This window comes from Salvelinus fontinalis, chromosome 29 (assembly GCF_029448725.1).
Source record: "Salvelinus fontinalis isolate EN_2023a chromosome 29, ASM2944872v1, whole genome shotgun sequence".
NCBI classification, from domain to species: domain Eukaryota; kingdom Metazoa; phylum Chordata; class Actinopteri; order Salmoniformes; family Salmonidae; genus Salvelinus; species Salvelinus fontinalis.
In genome coordinates, this window is record NC_074693.1 from 16,295,568 (window position 1) to 16,315,585 (window position 20,018).

At 42.8% G+C, this 20,018-nt stretch overlaps 1 protein-coding gene across 1 annotated transcript; it reads right to left on the reverse strand.

Annotated features, from left to right (window-relative positions):
- Window positions 1-32: 32 nt before the first annotated feature.
- hmmr (hyaluronan-mediated motility receptor (RHAMM)) lies at window positions 33-20,008 on the reverse strand. Its single transcript, XM_055888378.1, has 20 exons — window positions 19,429-20,008; window positions 18,907-19,011; window positions 17,265-17,350; window positions 14,422-14,499; window positions 13,996-14,184; window positions 13,553-13,639; window positions 11,290-11,401; window positions 10,945-11,010; window positions 10,765-10,838; window positions 10,078-10,151; window positions 9,520-9,887; window positions 7,296-7,432; window positions 7,000-7,214; window positions 5,271-5,378; window positions 4,511-4,723; window positions 3,733-4,404; window positions 3,403-3,469; window positions 3,015-3,191; window positions 2,624-2,762; window positions 33-1,114 (listed from the first exon to the last, which is right to left on the reverse strand). Exons 1-20 carry the CDS (start codon window positions 19,472-19,474, stop codon window positions 1,101-1,103), a joined length of 3,027 nt encoding a protein of 1,008 aa, XP_055744353.1. The 5' UTR covers window positions 19,475-20,008; the 3' UTR covers window positions 33-1,100.
- Window positions 20,009-20,018: the final 10 nt, after the last annotated feature.

The following is a 20,018-nucleotide window of genomic DNA, read 5'->3' on the forward strand; positions in this document are numbered from 1 at the left end:
AAACATGTGTATGACCAGTAACAGACTGTTGGTATGTTGAAGACAGTGGGTCTTTATTCCAGTGTGGGAAGTTATGAAGGAAAAGGAAAGAGATACAGATCAAGGGGTAAAAAACAGCCAGGCAAGACAAAGTGTCCAGAGTTTGATGTGATTGCAATCCTAGAATGCTCTCTACTGGCTACAGCGGAGTGTGGCTGTTGATGTCAGGAGACAAGCAGCATTTTGAGAATTGGGACATTGAGGTTTCTGCCCATGTGAATTTACAAACGCACCCCATTAAACATGGGGAATATAAATATCTGAATAACTGAATGCCTAAAATCAGGATATTAAAACATTTAAGATGGCTCAGCTCTAAATATATAGCTCTGACGAGCAGGTACGCTGGTTCACAGTAGTGTCTGATCAAACAAGTATAAGAGTTCATAGGTATGGGATGTTAACACAACTCATATTTTTGTGAATGAACAGGCACATGTCAGGTAAGGGTAAGGTATAGCAGTACTGTCAACAGGCTTGTATGGGATGATCCCACTGGGACCCCTTATAGAAAACACACTCGATACATTTATTTAAAACAATCCTCCCGCTTCTCAGTGTGAAGGAAAAGAGATGGGGCTTTATTTACAAGAGTCAGTCTGTTGGAAGAAAGTAAAAAAGGTCAAAGAGAGAGAAGTTACATTCCCATCTTCTAGAAATAAGATGGGAATGTCTAATCAACCAAAAATGTTGATTAGACAAAACAAACAAATGTTAAAATGAATAGAGCTAAACATGTACAACAACTATGTTATGTTGAAGAAAACAAAAAACATTGTGCTTAATATGAATGCTGTAGCAAAAGAATGACGAGCATGTTACATGCCGAAACTGACATAATTGCTCTATAGGATGTTAAAAGGCCTTTGTTTCTCCTAAAACATATAGAGGGTTACAAACACCCAACCCCCCTTACTGATTCACCAAGTAGCTTTTCAGAGCATTTGGTTTCAAATGACAATTAAATATTACGCAAGACCATGCCATTCTCTTGCCTCAACAGGAGGTGTCCTGTTCACCCAGTTGGTGCTGTCTATGAGGGTCTGTACATCGTCGAACTTTCAACAGCGGTTTCCTGAAAGAGACAGGATTAGAGTTAGTTGCAGCATTTTCCTTTGGGACAATTTGTGGCGGTCAAATGTCCGTACAGAGTTTTACCCAAAAATACTATTTATCTACCGTATCCATACGTAATAAGTAACTCATATAAAAAGGCACCATGTCCATAAAATGTATATGTAACAAAATGTTTGTCCTCTGATGAGGGGCACATTTATGTTGTCCTCTGATGAGGGGCACATTTATTTTGTCCTCTGATGAGGGTCACATTTATTTTGTCCTCTGATGAGGGTCACATTTATTTTGTCCTCTGATGAGGGTCACATTTATTTTGTCCTCTGATGAGGGTCACATTTATTTTGTCCTCTGATGAGGGTCACATTTATTTTGTCCTCTGATGAGGGGCACATTTATTTTGTCCTCTGATGAGGGGCACATTTATTTTGTCCTCTGATGAGGGTCACATTTATTTTGTCCTCTGATGAGGGTCACATTTATTTTGTCCTCTGATGAGGGTCATATTTATTTTGTCCTCTGATGAGGGTCACATTTATTTTGTCCTCTGATGAGGGGCACATTTATTTTGTCCTCTGATGAGGGGCACATTTATTTTGTCCTCTGATGAGGGGCACATTTATTTTGTCCTCTGATGAGGGGCACATTTATTTTGTCCTCTGATGAGGGGCACATTTATTTTGTCCTCTGATGAGGGGCACATTTATTTTGTCCTCTGATGAGGGGCACATTTATTTTGTCCTCTGATGAGGGGCACATTTATTTTGTCCTCTGATGAGGGGCACATTTATTTTGTCCTCTGATGAGGGGCACATTTATTTTGTCCTCTGATGAGGGGCACATTTATTTTGTCCTCTGATGAGGGGCACATTTATTTTGTCCTCTGATGAGGGGCATATTTATTTTGTCCTCTGATGAGGGGCACATTTATTTTGTCCTCTGATGAGGGGCACATTTCAGGTTTTAAAAAAGCTTCTGAAGTTTGCAATTGACGCAAATTTCAGACATGACCCCCCCCCCCAAAAAAATGTCCATTAATTATAATCCACAATTCCTGTTGCTGTAGGATTATTTTCCTGCTATAGCAATCTAGCTCAAATTAAGACCCGACATCTGTAGCTGGCTATCTTGAAATGTTTAACATTGTCAAAGCTAGATATACCCGACGCAAACAGGCATTAGTGGACATTTGTCAGTTCTTGGGTAGATGAATCTAGAAAAGGCATTCATAAAATACATGAACACTTCTCCCATAAACCAAAAACAGCTGTGTCTGTCACAGGTTGGGCCAAGTTGTTGTAAGTTCACTATGGGAGCATAAGATCAAGACAGGCAGAGTAGAGGTGATGCCATTGAAAGACAACCTGAACCAACTGCCATGCAGCCAATGTGAATGATATTCATCAGGTTATTTTCTGTCAGACAATGTTCATGTGACGGTTTCTATGTCTTTAAAAATTGGCCAAATGCTGTCAATTACTCAGCAAAAGAAACGCTGGTGTGTACTCACCCTGTCTGAGAGGTGTGGCAACAGGCTGCTCGTTCTCCTTGCTGTCCTGGTGGTTCAAGGCTTTGGTGGGGTCAACCCTGCGTTGTGGCTGGCCTCCCTTCTTCTGACGGGACACCTGGGCACGCAGCTTAGACAGCTCCTACACACACACACACACACACACTTTACAATCATGTCTGACTGTAGAACACCCAAAAAGCTTTTACCAACACCCATCCCCTTCGTGGATTTAAAAGAAGTGGATATATGAAAACAATGGTGAAACTTCTGCTCCACAGTTTGGTGGTAACTAAAGTGTGTGTGTTGCTATAATCATATTTTGTTAACTCCAATCAATATAGCCCATGCTTATACAGTATTTAAATCTGTCAACCAGGTGGAGGCATCTGACCTGTTTGAGGGAGACGTTCTCATCTTTGAGCTTCACCACGTGTCTGATCTTCTGTTTCTGGTTCTGGTGGCCTAGCAGACGAGCGTAGGCATCCGCGAGCCGGGTCAGCTCCTCCTGGTTCGCCCCATTCTCGTTCAGTAGCGCGTCCCGCTCCGCAGCAAATCCATTCAGCTGCTCCTGCAGGGCCAGACCAACCGGAGGAAGAGATGGGGGAACATAGAATTTGAAACAGTAGAATGGGCTCTCCCCTGTTTAAGTCAATGATGGGTGTACCCCTTCTACTCATGTGGGAATATACATGACCATTGGCAGCAACACAGAAAACATCGGAGGAACTACATTTCCCATAATGCAGCAGTGGTGACTCCTTGCCTCTGCTGTGACTGACCTGGAAGGGCTTGACCTTAGTGTAGAGCTCCTCGTACTGTCTCCTCCAGTGTTCTGTCTCTGCATCACTGAGAGAGGAAATGACAGAGTTGGAACAGTGTATTGAGACCCTATCCTTTGGTGTTATAATACCATTGTCTTCTACTTGATCTGGGCCCGTATTCATAAAGTCTCAGAGTAGGGTGCGGCTCCAGGCTCAGTTCCCCCCTGTCCATGCAATTTCATGTATTCATGCATCAAAGGGGAAATTGATCCAAGAACAGCACTCAGACAGTTCATGAATACAGGCCCTGATCTTCACAGCCCGTCAGTGATTCCTGGTTCTCCTCACCTCTTGTCCTGAGTTGCCACCAGCTGTCTCTGGAAGTCTCTTCTCTGTTCCTCCATCTCCCACTGGAGAGAAACCTTCTCCTTGACAGCTGGGTCCACCTGGCTCTGGAGAGAAACCTTCTCCTTGACAGCTGGGTCCACCTGGTTCTGGAGAGAAACCTTCTCTTCCATCAGTTCTACCTGGCTCTGGAGACTCGCTCTCTGTTCTTCTGCCTTCATCAGTCGGTTGTGTATTAGTTCTACCTGGTCCTGAAGGCCCTGTTTGTCCATTTCAAACATCTCCACTACTGTTTTCAGATCATCCCTCTCTTTCTCTACCTCCTTCATGTGGTTCTCTAGACAGGGCAGGTCTTTCTTTACCTGATCCTCCATCTTCTCCAACTGGTTGTGAAGGCTCAGTTTCTCCTTCTGCACTTCTCCTACCAAGCACTGAAGAGCTAGCTTCTCCTCCTCTACCACCTCCACCAGTCTCTCTAGCCTCCCCACCTCCTCTGACATCCATTGCTTCAAGTCTCTCCTCTGCACCTCCCTCTCTCCTTTCTCCTGCTCCAGTAGCCTTTGAACCTCCTCTTTCTCCATCCTCTCCTCCTGCAGCTGTCTCTGCACCTCCTCCTCAGCCCTCTTCATTTCCTCATCTCTCTGAGCTAGACGAGTCTGTGCCGCCAACAGCATTCTAGGGGGGGGGGGGGGGGGGGGGTGCGGGACCGAGAGAAGGGAGAGCGTCAGAGGTTGCACATTCAATCTTGAGAAGATATTGAGAAGAATCCTTATGAGCTCACCTTGCATACTCCGCTCTTGCTTTCTCCTGAGCCTGCTGGTCTGCTAGATGTTTCTCCTGCTCCTCCTCCATCTCCTCCCTCACTTTCTTCAACTCCACCTCCTTACGCTGATTCATTCTCTCCATCTCTTCTTTCATCTGCTTAGTCACCCTCTCCACCTCTTCCTCCAGCGCTCTACCCCTCTCCTCTGCTCCCTTCAGGGCCTGCCTGGAGCTGGTGGAACAAAATAAACATTATGAAGTCTTAAAGCCGATTTATGCTTGATCCGAGGATGTGGTGTGGAGGCTCCGTGTGGAGGGTGTGACAGATGCAGAGCCTCCGGATGCCAAATCAAGCTCCGTACAGCGATGCCATGCATCTCCCGCCAAACAAATTGCATTGCAGAGGGCTCCGTATATCTCCGCATTGGCGGTAGGTGGGGGCGGTACGTCCTGTATAAACACAAACTCACTTCCTCCTAGACAACAGCTCTTCTCCGCTCCGCGAAGAGCAAGAAGTATGACTGCCCGAACTGTCATTAATGCTCTACTGACACTGCAGAATCCGATTGACCATAAATCAGCTTTTACAGAGCCATGACTGCTAATACTTTAACCCAAAGTTAAAGGGACAGTTCACTTAAAATGCAGTTTCAGATGTTTTCATCCATCAAAAGTTACCTTTAATGAAACAAGAATGAAAGTGTTTTTTTTCTTTGTGAAAGGAGAGTGAAAGAGTCCCTTTAAACACATTAGTATTGAACAACAGGTCAACTCCGTACCTCTCCAGTTCAGTGGCCAGGTCTCCTATCTTGCTGAGGGAGGTAGTGTGTTCCTCCTGCAGCCTCCTCATGGCAGCAGAGTGTACCTCCTGTACGTCACTGCTCCTCCTGGATGGAGACAACACACAAGATTGAAAGGAACAGTTTGAGCAAAGGGGAGGTGCAGCATTCCTAATCACATAACAGGGCTCGACATCAACACTTGTCCGCTTTACCGGGACAAGAAAAAAAAGATGTAATTGTCAGGCAAGCAGAATATAGATTTAAGTTGCCCGAATGGACAAGTAAAAAAATAAAAAATCTAAAATATACTCTGATTATTGGATCAGATTGTCCTCCGGATGCAATATTTTAAGCAGTGTTCTTTCTCCCAATTTCTGTAGACTGGGTCAGAGTAGAATTGTATTGAATCCCCAGGGACGCCGGTTGTCTTTTTCAATCCCCAGGGGCCGTTTGCACCAGCTGGTCGTAAGCCCTTCTATAAGCTAAGCTGAGGGGTGAATTCTATGCCTAGTAGGGAGCAGGCGTAGGGTGTTAGATTGGGACCATCATCATCATGACATGCATAGAAAAGAATAGAAATATATTTTCAAAAGCATGCAAGTCTCAGGTTCATATTTCACAAGCTCCGTAAGCTTTTGGAGTTGCATATGAGAGAGTTAACAGCTAATAGCATACACTTCATTTAGGCTACATTAGCAAGCTAAATGTTTCAGATCAGTGATACAATACATAAGCATATCTTAGTTAGTTACCTTGCTTAGAACTAGCCTACCTTAGACCACAGCACCACTCGGGAGGCCTAGAGGTGTCACTACAGACCCGGGTTTGATCCCAGGCTGTGTCGCAATCAGCTGAAACCAGGAGACCCATGAGGCAGCGCACAATTGGCCCAGCGTGGGTTAGGGGAGGGTTTGGCCGGCCGGGATGTCCTTGTCCCACTGCGCCCTTGTGACGGCCGGGTGCATGCAAGCTGACTTCAGTCGCCAAGTGTACAGTGTTTCCTCCGACACATTGGTGCGGCAGGTTTCCAGGTCACGCAAGCAGTGTCAAGAAGCAGTGCAGCTCAGCAGGGTGGTGTTTCGGAGGACACACGACTCTCCACCGTCCGTATGGGAGTTGCAGCAGTGGGACAAGACTAACTACCAGTTGGAAATCACCAAATTGTGGAGAAAAACAGGTAAAAAGTGAAGGAAAAAATGCTGCTGCAAAAAAATATGCTTTTTGATCGCTTATTAATTAAATAATGTGACTATTTTACAAAGACGTAAAAAGTATTTGGTTGTAATTTTTACATTGCAATATTTTATTAGCTATGAAGCGTGGCCAACCATCCTCCAGGAGAGCCTTAAAGGGGCAGCGTTCTATTTTGAGACAGGCCTGAATATGCAAAGAAGCCAATAGACAGATTGAAGCCTACATTTGTCAGATATTCTATATTAATAACAATTTTGCAAAGTGAGCCCTTGCTGAAATGATGTTGTGGACCAGTGACTCGAGCTTTCAGTCAAGCCCTGCATAATGAGTAACTATTTGGGATGCAAAATCGTCAATCGTCAATCTCAAAATCAGTCTGACTGCAGCTAAACTTGTAGCTAAACTCCATGGCAACTCCAGCCAACCAACTTCTCTTATTTGAAACACTATTTCAAAAGATGTTAAAAACAAAGCCGACAAAGCGCATTTCATTCATGTTTTCAGTTCCGCGTTAAACCTCCAGACCCCTCACCTGTCTAGCAGTGCTCTGGTCTCAGTCAGCTCTCTCTCCAACTCTGTCTTCTCCTGTTGGAGACCCTGTAGGGCCTCCTCTCTCCGCTCGTCCTGCAACTCCAGAACCGACAGCTCTCCTAGAGCCTCCTCCAACTCATCCTCCAACTGTTTCCTCTCCTCCTCTGTCTCCTCCCTCAACCCCTGCAGCACCGAGGCCAGGGAGGCTGCATGCTCCTGGGGAGAACGAGAGGAGAGTCAGATGTAGGATTTTAATGGGTGCCATATTGGATTCAAGTCATCCCCAACACCACTAACCTTTTCCTGCTTCAGCTCCTCAGCCATGGAGGCGTGTGTCTGCTCGAGCTGCTCCTGCACCTCCTTCTCACTCCTTCTGTTCTCCCGCAGGAGGCTCAGCTCTGCCTTCAGCTCCTCCACTCTCCCCTGGCTACTAACTAAAGACAGATACACAGACACAGGGGCAGAACGACAGATTTTTTAACCTTGTCAGCTCGGGGGATCCAATCTTGCAACCTTACAGTTAACTAGTCCAATGCTCTAAAACCTGATTACATTGCACTCCACGAGGAGCCTGCCTGTTAGCGAATGCAGTAAGCTAAGGTAAGTTGCTAGCTAGCATTAAACTTATCTTATAAAAAACAATCAATGACTGTCATTGCTCCAATGTGTACTTAACCATAAACATCAACGCCTTTCTTAAAATCAATACACAAGTATATATTTTTAAACCTGCATATTTAGCTAAAAGAAATCCAGGTTAGCAGGCTATATTAAGCAGGTGAAATGGTATCATTTCTCCCTTATTCATTGCACGCAGAGTCAGGGTATATGCAACAGTTTGGGCTGCCTGGCTCTTTGCGAACTAATTTGCAAGAATTTTACGTAATTATGACAACATTGAAGGTTGTGCAATGTAACAGGAATATTTAGACTCGTGGATGCCACCCGTTAGATAAAATACGGAACGGAATAAACGTTTTGTTTTCGAGGTGATAGTTTCCGGATTAGTCAAAGGTATATGGTTGAGAGAGAAATAGTTGACGCGTTATAATTCCTGTAATAACTTGCGGCTGAATTTGAAAGGCGTTCCTTCGCTATTTTGCCGTTCATGTCTTCCATAGAGAATGTCTTGATCTACTTCAAATAAGGTCTGTGTTTCGTGCAGGCTTAAACCGCCTCGACGTTTTGATACCGTGTAAATCTCACTAGGATAAGGTAACGTTTGTCAACATATTTTCATAAATCCACTCTACAAAAAAATGTATCTCGCTTATATTTAGCCAATATTGATCAGAGTTACCTTGTCCTATGGATATCTACACAGTTATAAAATTGTCACGGTGATGTAAGCCTACACGAAATACAGACCTTATTTTAAGTGAATCTAAAAATATCCTATGGAATAAATGAAGGAAACGCTTTTCAGATTTTGCTAGGTGTCATGGGAATTATGACTCGCACTTTGGTTGTCAATTCTTACCATCCCCATTATTAAAATAGGATTTCCTGCATATAGAAATTAAAGTTTTTGTTTTCAACATTCATCACAGGTAACTTAAACTCTATTTTTATTCAAACAGTTGAGAGTATTTGTCTCCTAAGCAGACTCTTCAGTATCATTGTCACTTCAGAGCAGTGTGTGTGTATTTATGTATTATATTAAGTTAAAATAAGTGTTCATTGTTCATTCAGTATTGTTGCAATTGTCATTATTACAAACATGTGTGTGTGTATGATATATATATACAGTATATCACAAAAGTGAGTACACCCCTCACATTTTTGTAAATATTTGAGTATCACTTTTCATGTAACACTGAAGAAATGACACTTTGCTACAATGTAAAGTAGTGAGTGTACAGCTTGTATAACAGTGTAAATTTGCTGTCCTCTCAAAATAACACAACACACAGCCATTAATGTCTAAACCGCTGGCAACAAAAGTGAGTACACCCCTAAGTGAAAATGTCCAAATTGTCCTCCAATAATCGGTATCGGCATTGAAAAATCATAATCGGTCGACCTCTAGTATAGACCCCACACTGATAACAACAATCTAGGCACTTGATATAGACCTCACAATGATAACAGCAACCAAGACACTTGGTATAGAGCCCACACTGATAACAGCAACCTAGACACTTGATATAGAGCCCACACTGATAACAGCAACCTAGACACTTGATATAGAGCCCACACTGATAACAGCAACCTAGACACTTGGTATAGAGCCCACACTGATAACAGCAACCTAGACACTTGGTATAGACCCCACACCGATAACAGCAACCTAGACACTTGGTATAGAGCCCACACAGATAAGAGCAACCTAGAGACAATTCCCCAAAACCTGACCCTTCAGGAAAACTGGAAAAGGGTAAGATCCAAAATTCCTGATAAATCTGCTTAAGATAAGTTCCCATTAGAGCCATTCTTTCAGATCTACAAGGAACCATCAAGAAGAGTCTAGTACTTTAGGGTATTTCAGTAACATAATTAGGGACTAGGATTGTTTGTGTACCTCTCTCCTCCTCCAGGACCTTGCACTTCTCTTCCAGGTGAGCTACTCTCTCATCCAGCTCCTCCCCTGTCCTCCTCAGCACCTCCCTCAGCCGCACTAGCTCCGCCTCTTGCTGCCGCACTGCACTCTGTGAGTCAGACACTTCCTGGTTGGCCCGCTGCATCTGCACCTCCATCTCTCCCAATGCCTTCTGGGAGGACATCAGCGCCGCCTCTCGCTGCTCCAGAAGCTTCTCCGTCTGCTGCAAAGCATCCCGGGAAGCCTGCAGGTCCTGCTGACCTTTCTCTGACTCCTCCTCCTTCTGACGGAGAGTTTTCTGAGAGTTTTCGAGATCCGCGGTGCACTGCTCAAGTTTCTGCTCAAGATGGCTGAGAGAAAAGGACAAGGTGTGAGATCAGGTGTTTTTGATTAGCATGTCAACCAAGACAACTTGGAAACTGATGTCATCAATTTCAATGTAGACAGAAATATAGGAAGAGGTCAAGAGGACAGAAAAATTAACCTTGAATTTCAATGACTGAAAGAAGTTGTTCAGGGAGGACATATGCATTTGCTCACCCCAGTTTCTCCTGCTGAGAATCAGAGATGCTGTTGACCATCTCGGTCTTCCCATGAAGCTTCATACGCAGATCCTAAGGAGACACAACAGCATGTTATAACAGCCTCAATTAGAATTATTTTCTGTCTACGTTGAAAACCCGATGTAAGCATGATCATTGACCAGTCAAGTAGTTTCTCCATACACATTTCTTCCCTCAGTAAACAGTATGTTTAACAGGCTCCCGAGTGGCACAGCATCTGTGTTATAGGCGTCACTACAGCCACTGGTTCGATCCGGGGCTGTATCACAACAGGCCGTGATGAGGAGTCCCATAGGGCAGCACACAATTGGCCCAGCATCATCCGGGTTAGGGGAGGGTTTGGCCGTCATAGTAAAATAAGAATTTGTTCTTAACTGACTTGCATAGTTAAATAAAGGTTAAGTAAATGTTTTAAAATGTTAGTATGTCATCCCTTGTCCCCTCCCTCCACACAGCTCTAAGCATCAACCTCTACATCCTTCTATCCCTCCCTTAAGCTCTCCCCTCCCTATAAATTGGAAACATTCCCTTTAATTGAGATTAGTTTTTTATTACCATTCCTCTCCCTTAACGAATGGTTTGTCCTGTCTGAACTAGTTTCATTTGGCTTGCTTTGTGTGCGTCTCCTTACATGTTTCTTCCCTCAGAAACCAGTATATAGTACCTGGATGTGGTCGTTGGCTGTGTCCAGGTAACCCTGAAGAACATTGACCTCCTCTCTCAGCTCCTGGATCACAGCTGAGAGACAGGGATACAGCACATGGTTAGAATCATGAGGAGGATCATCATCATCTAAAGGAGGAATTATACAGAGGATTGGAGAATGGACAAACACACAACTTACCTTGCAGCGTATCCATATCATTCTCCAGCTCCTCGTTCTGGACTTTGGTGTCATGGTGGAGGTCCTCTGAAAACAAAACATTTAAAAAAACGTTTGTTTAAAAAAAAAAAAACGTTTTGTCCAACTAAGCCAGGTACTATATTAGGGGTAAGGAGTAAACCCAGGCTTATTTGACTATTTTAATGCATCTCTTAATTTTAAATTGTGTTCATCTTTCTCACCTTTCTTAGTTTAGAACTTTGAACAAGATTTTGTTGGTAAGAAATGTTCTGTATAAAAAACATTTCATTGATTGATAAGCACTAGGCAGGTTAACTATGTGGCAGTGAGGTCAGGTGGTCTCACCCAGGTCCTTGTTCCTCTCCCTCAGGGCGGTGAGTGTAGCTCTAACTGCCTCCAGGTCTGTCTCCAGCAACTTCACCTGGGCCTCTGTACTGATCTGCAGGAAACTCAGCTCCTGATAGGACAACAACTGTCAGTCACTCAACCATCCATACTACACCTGCAGGAAACTCAGCTCCTGCACAAAAACACAATATCAGCACACATATTAATAATTTAGAGAGAAAGAGGTAAGGCAAACACCACTAGATAGACAGGATAGTAAATGGTGTGTAAACAGGGCCACTTTCAGTCACCAAACCTTGCAGATAGAAATGCCAGCAATAGAGCCAACGTAGTAATTTATTTGACATATTAGTATGTTCTACACAGCATACTTCAATCTGAATATTTGAACACTTTGGGTAGTGCTGAACGCGTGTATGAACAAGAGGTCGACCGATTATTGGAGGACCAAAAAAGGCCGATACCGATTAATCAGACAATTTTTTGTATTTTATTTGTAATAATGACAATTACAACAATACTGAATGAACACTTATTTTAACTTAATATAATACATCAATAAAATCAATTTAGCCTCATATAAATAATGAAACATGTTCAATTTGGTTTAAATAATGCAAAAACAAAGTGTTGGAGAAGATAGTAAAAGTGCAATATGTGCCATGTAAAAAAAGCTAACGTTTAAGTTCCTTGCTCAGAACATGAGAACATATGAAAGCTGGTGGTTCCTTTTAACATGAGTCTTCAATATTCCCAGGTAAGAAGTTTTAGGTTGTAGTTATTATAGGAATATTTCTCTCTATACCATTTGTATTTCATATACCTTTGACTATTGGATGTTCTTATAGGCACTTTAGTATTGCCAGTGTAACTTCCGTTCCTCTCCTCGCCCCTACCTGGGCTCGAACCAGGAACACATCGACAACAGCCACCCTCAAAGCATCGTTACCCATCGCTCCACAAAAGCCACGGCCCTTGCTGAGCAAGGGGAACAACTACTCCAAGTCTCAGAGCGAGTGACGTCACCAATTGAAACGCTATTAGCGCGCACCCCGCTAACTAGCTAGCCATTTCACGTCGGTTACACCAGCCTAATCTCGGGAGTTGATAGGCTTGAAGTCATAAACAGCTCAATGCTTGAAGCATTGTGAAGAGCTGCTGGCAAAAGCACAAAAGTGCTGTTTGAATGAATGCTTACGAGCCTGCTGGTGCCTACCACCGCTCAGTCAGAATGCTCTATCAAATATCAAATCATAAACATAATAACACACAGAAATACGGACCGTTGGTCATTAATATGGTCGAATCCAGAAACTATCATTTCGAAAACAAAACGTTTATTCTTTCAGTGAAATACGGAACCGTTCCGTATTTTATCTAACGGGTGGCATCCATCAGTCTAAATATTCCTGTTACATTGTACAACCTTCAATGTTGTGTCATAATTATGTACAATTCTGGCAAATTAATTACGGTCTTTGTTAGGAATAAATGGACTTCACACAGTTCGCAACAAGCCAGGGGGCTCAAACTGCTGCATATACCCTGACTGCTTGCACGGAACGCGAGAGAAGTGACACAATTTCCCTAATTATAAGAAATTCATGTTAGCAGGCAATATTAACTAAATATGCAGGTTTGGAAATATATACTTGTGTATTGATTTTAAAAGAAAGACATTGATATTTATGGTTAGGTGCAACGACAGTGCTAAATCATCACCCGTTTGGCGAAGTAGGCTTTGATTCCTTTAGAAATTAACAGGCACCGCATCGATTATATGCAACGCAGGACAAGATAGATAAACTAGTAATATCATCAACCATGTGTAGTTATAACTAGTGATTATGTGAAGATTGATTGTTTTTTATAAGTTTAATTCTAGCAGCAACTTACCTTGGCTTCTTGCTGCCCTCGCGTAACAGGTAGTCAGCCTGCCATGCAGGCTCCTCGTGGAGTGCAATGTAAGGCAGGTGGTTAGAACGTTGGACTAGTAACCGGAAGGTTGCAAAAAGGAATCCCTGACCTGACAAGGTAAAAATCTGTCGTTCCGCCCCTGAACAAGGCAGTTAACCCACCATTCCTAGGCCGTCATTGAAAAAAAGAATGTGTTCTTAACCGACTTGCCTAGTTAAATAAAACACACAAAAAACTGCCAAATCGGTGTCCAAAAATACCGATTTCCGATTGTTGTGAAAACTTGAAAATCGGCACTAATTAATCGGCCATTCCGATTAATCGATCGACCTCTAGTTCATACCTGGTCATTGACGTCCAATTTGTTTCTGGCCTCCATCAGCTCCATAGACAGAGACTGGATCCTCTTCTTAGTGGTGTCTGCAGAAACCTGGTGGAACACAATCAGACATTTACAAAACAAGGTACAAACAGAACATGTGAACATTTCTTATTGAACAAGTTGGTGGTAGTACCCGATAATAGTATTGTTTTGTCAACTAGACTATTATCTATTACCCAGATTATACCTTTTTAACCCTGCAGTTAAAGACTTTTGCTTTTAGACCATTGGGCCGATTTCCCAAGCACAGATTAAGCCTAGTCCAAGACTAAAAAGCATTCTTAAAAATGGAGATTCTCCATTGAAATAGCTTTTAATTTCAGCACTTGGCCAAATCTGTTAGGAAAGCAACCCATTGAGTTGAGCATAGCAACGTTTGACTCTACCATCAAACACCACACTACCTTGTTCTTGAGGAACTCGTTAGTCTTCTTGAGCTCAGCCAGCTGTCTCTCCAGGGTGGTGACGTTAGCTGCCAGACCAGTCTTCTCCCTGACCGCAGACAACAGCTTGGCCTCCACCTTCCTCAGCTCCTCCTCCAGGGTTAGCAGGCGCCTGTCCTGCTCCCCGCGCTGCTGCACCAGGGCCCGGATCTACAGTAGCGAGGGAGGAGACAGGGAGGGTCAGTGCATTAGATTGAAGGGAAAAAATAAAGCGTGCAGTAAGGTAGGTCAGAGCAGCTGTGATAACTGGAAAACCTTGTCCACATCCATGATAAATCTCGTCACTTTAATTTAACTGGTAACACTGACAATGTATGTATGCTATTGGGACAGACAAGACAATATATATATATTTTCTCCTCAAACCAGTCTGTATAACTAGGCAACCTCTTTCTCCAGGAGTTTCTGCTGTTTCATGTGCATCGATAGGCCGCTCTTATCTTTCTTTGACATGGACCCATCAACCTGGGTGAAGGAGGAATGGAAGAATGAATTGCAGAAGGCCATTACATTAAGGTTTAAGGGACAGTTCAGGATTTTGGCAATGAAAGCCTTCATTTATTTTCCCCCAGAGTCAGATGAACTCATGATGGATATCATTTGTTTGCCAATGCATTCAGTTTGAAGGAAGCTGCCAACTAGAATTAGTGCAATTGCTAACTAGCGTTAGCGCAATGACTCAGTTTTTCCCATACAAGCTGTTCCCGTAGACTATCATACTAGGTGTTCCTGTAGAATTTCAGTCATTGAGCTAACACTAGTTAGCATTGGCTTCATTTATTTTTATTTCACCTTTATTTCACCAGGTAGGCTAGTTGAGAACATACGGGACAGACAAAAATGGTTTACATGATGTTATCTGACTCTGGGGAAGTAGATAAAGGGCTCCATTGACAAAATCCTGAACTATCCCTTTAAAGCACCAGGGGTGAAACCATTAGTCAGATTCCGTTGCAAAACATTTGCAACAGAAACTGTTTCCCCAAACAGAAAAACAAGAGTTTCTATTTGACAAATTCAGGTAGATCCCTCCCAGTTTCATTATGTTTGCTTCCATTTAGTTCCTAGAGTAAACTGTCAAATCTGACAAGGTTATCTTGATGTGGCTGTGCCAACCAGGGAGGATATGTTTATTATGTGAACACCAACTTACTAAAATGTACGTTTGAATGACACTGAGGGGCAGTGTTTTTACAGCGAATGCCGGTTTTCCTGAGGCTGATGCCGTGCAGGTGTACACATGCATATACACACACTCATTCAGATAAAAGCATACAAGAACACATACATACAGTCGTGGCCAAAGGTTTGAGAATGACACAAATATAAATTTTCACAAAGTCTGCTGCCTCAGTTTGTATGATGGCAATTTACATATAGTCCCAAAAAAACATTTCCACTGTATTTCAGCCCTGCCACAAAAGGACCAGCTTTCATGTCAGTGATTCTCTCGTTAACACAGGTGTGAGTGTTTACGAGGACAAGGCTGGAGATCACTCTGTCATGCTGGCTGAGTTCAAATAACAGACCAGAAGCTTCAAAAGGAGGGTGGTGCTTGGAATCAGTTCTTCTTCCTCTGTTAATAATGGTTACCTGCAAGGAAATACGTGCCGTCATCATTGCTTTGCACAAAAAGGGCTTTACAGGCAAGGATATCGCTGCCAGGAAGATTGCACCTAAATCAACCATTTATCGGATCATCAAGAACTTCAAGGAGAGCGGATCAATTGTTGTGAAGAAAGCTTCAGGGTGCCCAAGAAAGTATAGCAAGCGCAAAGAAAGTCTTCTAAAGTTGATTCAGCTGCGGGATCGGGGCACCACCAGTACAGAGTTGCTCAGGAATGGCAGCCGGCAGGTGTGAGTGCATCTGCACGCACAGTGAGGCGAAGACTTTTGGAGGATGACCTGGTGTCTGGAAGGGCAGCAAAGAAGCCACTTCTCTCCAGGAAAAACATTAGGGACAGACTGATATTCTGCAAAAGGTACAGGGATTGGACCGCTGAGGACTGGGATAAAGTCATTTTCTCGGATGAATCCCCTTTCCGTTTGTTTGGGGCATTCGGAAAAAAGCTTGTCCGGAGAAGACAAGGTGAGCGCTACCATCAGTTCTGTGTCATGCCAACAGTAAAGCATCATGAGGCCATTCATGTGTGGGGTTGCTTCTCAGCCAAGGGAGTGGGCTCACTCACAATTTTGCCTAAGACCACAGCCATGAATAAAGAATGGTACCAACACATTCTCCGAGAGCAACTTCTCCCAACCATCCAGGAACAGTATGACGAACAACGCCTTTTCCAGCATGATGGAGCACCTTGCCATAAGGCAAAAGTGATAACTAAGTGGCTCAGGGAACAAAACATCGATATTTTGGGTCCATGGCCAGGAAAATCCCCAGACCTTAATCCCATTGAGAACTTGTGGTCAATCCTCAAGAGGCGGGTGGACAAACAAAACCCCACAAATTCTGACAAACTCCAAGCATTGATTATGCAAGAATGGGCTGCCATCAGTCAGGATGTGGCCCAGAAGTTAATTGACAGCATGTCAGGTCGGATTGCAGAGGTCTTGAAAAAGAAGGGTCAACACTGCAAATATTTACTCTTTGCATAAACTTCATGTAATTGTCAATAAAAGCCTTTGACACTTTTGAAATGTTTGTAATAATCCTTCAGTGTTCCATAGTAACATCTGACAAAAATATCTAAAGACACTGAAGCAGCACTTTGTGAAAATTAATATTTGTGTCATTCTCAAAACTTTTGGCCACAACTGTACATGTAATAGTGCCAGACATGCAGACAAACATATACAGTTGGCATTGCTGTTATGATTTTAGTTGTCCTTGATGTTCTTTTTATTTTTGCATTGGTGTTTGCAGTTTTCTTCTGTCTTTCTTTTTTCTCTTTAGTTCATTTTCTTGGTTGTTGGTGCCATGGGGGGTTATTGGTGCTGGGGAATTTTATATTTTTCTTCTTGGGGGGGGGGGGTCTTGAATGGTTGAGGGACAGCTATTGGGGAACTGTGGGGGGGTTTTGGGTTCACGCTTTTTGGCCTGGTGGGAGATCTGTCAACGTGCCCTTGAGCAGGACATTGACCCTGGATGCTTCTGTGTGTCGCTCTGAAGAGGAGTCTGTTGGATGACTGGTGTGGTGTAGTTGTTGAGCGGCTTCACTGCAAGTATATTGTATGTTTCGGATATTCAATAAAATAAAAAAGAAACACCAACTTACCAGGCCATCCACAGACATGGTCCTTCGCACAGCCACAGGTGACATGGGCACATCTTTAGAAGGAGATGGTGGTGGGATGAAAGGAGCTGAATGGAGAGAAAATGGGAGTGGTGAAATTACAATGGTGTAGAAAGTAAAAACATCTAGGCTGTACACTACCGGTCAAAAGTTTTGGAACACCTACTCATTCAATGGTTTTTCTTTATTTTTACTATTTTCTATATTGTAGAATAATAGCGAAGACATCAAAACTATGAAATAACACAGAATCATGTAGAAACCAAAGAAGTGTTCAACAAATCAAATTATTTTTTATTTTTGAGATTCTTCAAATAGCCACCCTTTGCCTTGATGACAGCTTCATACACTTGGCATTCTCTCAACCAGCTTCACCTAGAATGCTTTTCCAACAGTCTTGAAGAAGTTCCCATATATGATGAACACTTGTTGGCTGCTTTTCCTTCACTCTGAGGTCCGACTCATCCCAAACCATCTCAATTAGGTTGAGGTCGGGCGATTGTGGAGGCCAGGTCATCTGAGGCAGCACTCCATCACTCTCCTTCTTGGTCAAATAGCCCTTAAACAGCCTGGAGGTGTGTTGGGTCATGGTCCTGCTGAAAAACAAATGCTAGTCCCACTAAACGCAAACCAGATGGGATGGCGTATCGCTGCAGAATGCTGTGGTAACCATGCTGGTTAAGTGTGCCTTGAATTCTAAATAAATCAGACATTGTCACCAGGAAAGCACCCCCACACCATAACACCTCCTCCTCCATTCTTTATGATGTTAAACACACATGCAGAGATCATCCGTTCACCCAAACTGCATCTCACAAAGACACGGCGGTTGGAGCCAAAAATCACAAATTTGGACTCCAGACCAGAGGACAAATTTCCACTGGTCTAATGTCCATTGCTCGTGTTTCTTGGCCCAAGAAGGTCTCTTCTTCTCATTGTCATTGCTTCCTTCTCATTCTCATTGCTTCCTTTCCTGTGGCGGTCCTCATGAGACAGTTTCATCATAGCGCCTGATGGTTTTTGCAACTGCACTTGAAGAAACTTTCAAAGTTCTTGAAATGTAAGTATTGACTGACCTTCATGTCTTAAAGTGATGATGGACTGTCATTCTCTTTGCTTATTTGAGCTGTTCTTGCCATAATATGGACTTGGTCTTTTACCAAATAGGGCTTTCTTCTGTATACCCCACTACCTTGTCACAACACAACTGATTGGCTCAAACGCATTAAGTAAAGAAATTACACAAATTAACTTTTAACAATGCACACCTGTTAATGTAAATGCATTCCAGGTGACTACCTCATGAAGCTGGTTGAGAGAATGCCAAGAGTGTACAAAGCTGTCAAGGCAAAAGGTGGCTATTTGAATTATCACAAATAGATCATATATTTTGATTTATTTAACACCTTTTTGGTTAGTACATGATTCCATGTGTTATTTCATAGTTCTGATGTCTTCATTATTATTCTACAATGTAAAAAATAGTAAAAATAAAGAAAACCCCTGGAATGAGGTGTTCTAAAACTTGACAGGTAGTGTAGATCTGTCAAAAGTTTGAAAGTTATTTGGTATGATAATTATTTTTTTTAGAGAAGAGCTTCAGTTGTCTGACAGTTAAACTCACCACCACTGGCCTTGAGCAGTTTGAAGCGCTCTGACCGGTGGAAAGAGGCAGGTCCCTTCACCTCTCCTGGTTTCAGCTCGTATGTGCCCGGTGCTGGGGCGCAGCCTGGACAAAACATGATGAAAACACAGGCAGCCCAATTGTCATGTTTTCAATTATTGTCAAAAGTGAGAGAAAAACATATCAGAATTGGGCTGCCTGTGTAAAGACATTGGCCTGACTATCAACATAGGTATCCAATTAACGTTAATGTAATGGCTTGTAACGTTAGCTACCGTAACCGACGTGGACTTGTTTTGCCCTTTGCTTGGTGGATTGGAGTAACGTTAGACATCCCTGCACTGGGTTTATGTTAACTAGATAGTTAGTAAACAATTGTATTCAAAATTTTGTTGGATAGCTACGTTAGCGCTAATCTAGCTAACGTAAGATTAGCCTGCCACTTAAAGCAGCTAACGTTATGGCCAAAGAAAGCAACGTTGGTTGGCTAGGTTTGCTCAGCTAAATCATTATTTAACTTACCGATATTTTCATTAAATCGTTTCACTGGAGCTCTTGAAAAAGACATGGCTTAAGTTTGGACGAAATAGTTCACTAGAAAATTAGTAGCTAGTTATAGCGACGCACGAAGAGTTCTAACGCACTGATTCAAATTCAAAACACCAGTATCAACACGTAAGGTGTCCCGCTGAAATTTCAAAACTAGCAACGTCATTACGTTGATAAAAGACGACAGGAATTTAACCAATCAGAGCAGAGGAAACGAGACTTCCGCCAGCGCCCACTGACTTCTGATACACACTGTGGCTTTCTTCAAATGCATACAGAATTTTCAAGTTACAATGTACACGGTCATACATGATTCTTAGTACATTTTCAGTTAACACATTTTTTATTTCATGGAAATACAATTTAATTTCCTTTTGCAGGACCATTCGTTGTACATCTTTATATTCTCTTTTACTCCTTTTTTGTATCTCAAAACATGATCACTTGTACAACAATATCATGAACAAAAGCCTGTCACAAACGTACCCTTTACAATATATCGCTCTTCTTGTCATGCTAACATGTTGGAAAATGATGCACTGATAACTTTTACTTATCAATAG

What these genes read in the sequence shown, in the direction of transcription:
- hmmr (XM_055888378.1), bottom strand. Translation starts at nt 19,474, where the DNA reads ATGTCTTTTTCAAGAGCTCCAGTGAAACGATTTAATGAAAATATCG. An exon ending in ACGAGTTCCTCAAGAACAAG is followed by an intron (nt 13,640 to 13,995) that starts GTAGTGTGGTGT and finishes GTGTTCCACCAG; the next exon opens with GTTTCTGCAGACACCACTAA. An exon ending in CAGCCAACGACCACATCCAG is followed by an intron (nt 10,152 to 10,764) that starts GTACTATATACT and finishes GTGTCTCCTTAG; the next exon opens with GATCTGCGTATGAAGCTTCA.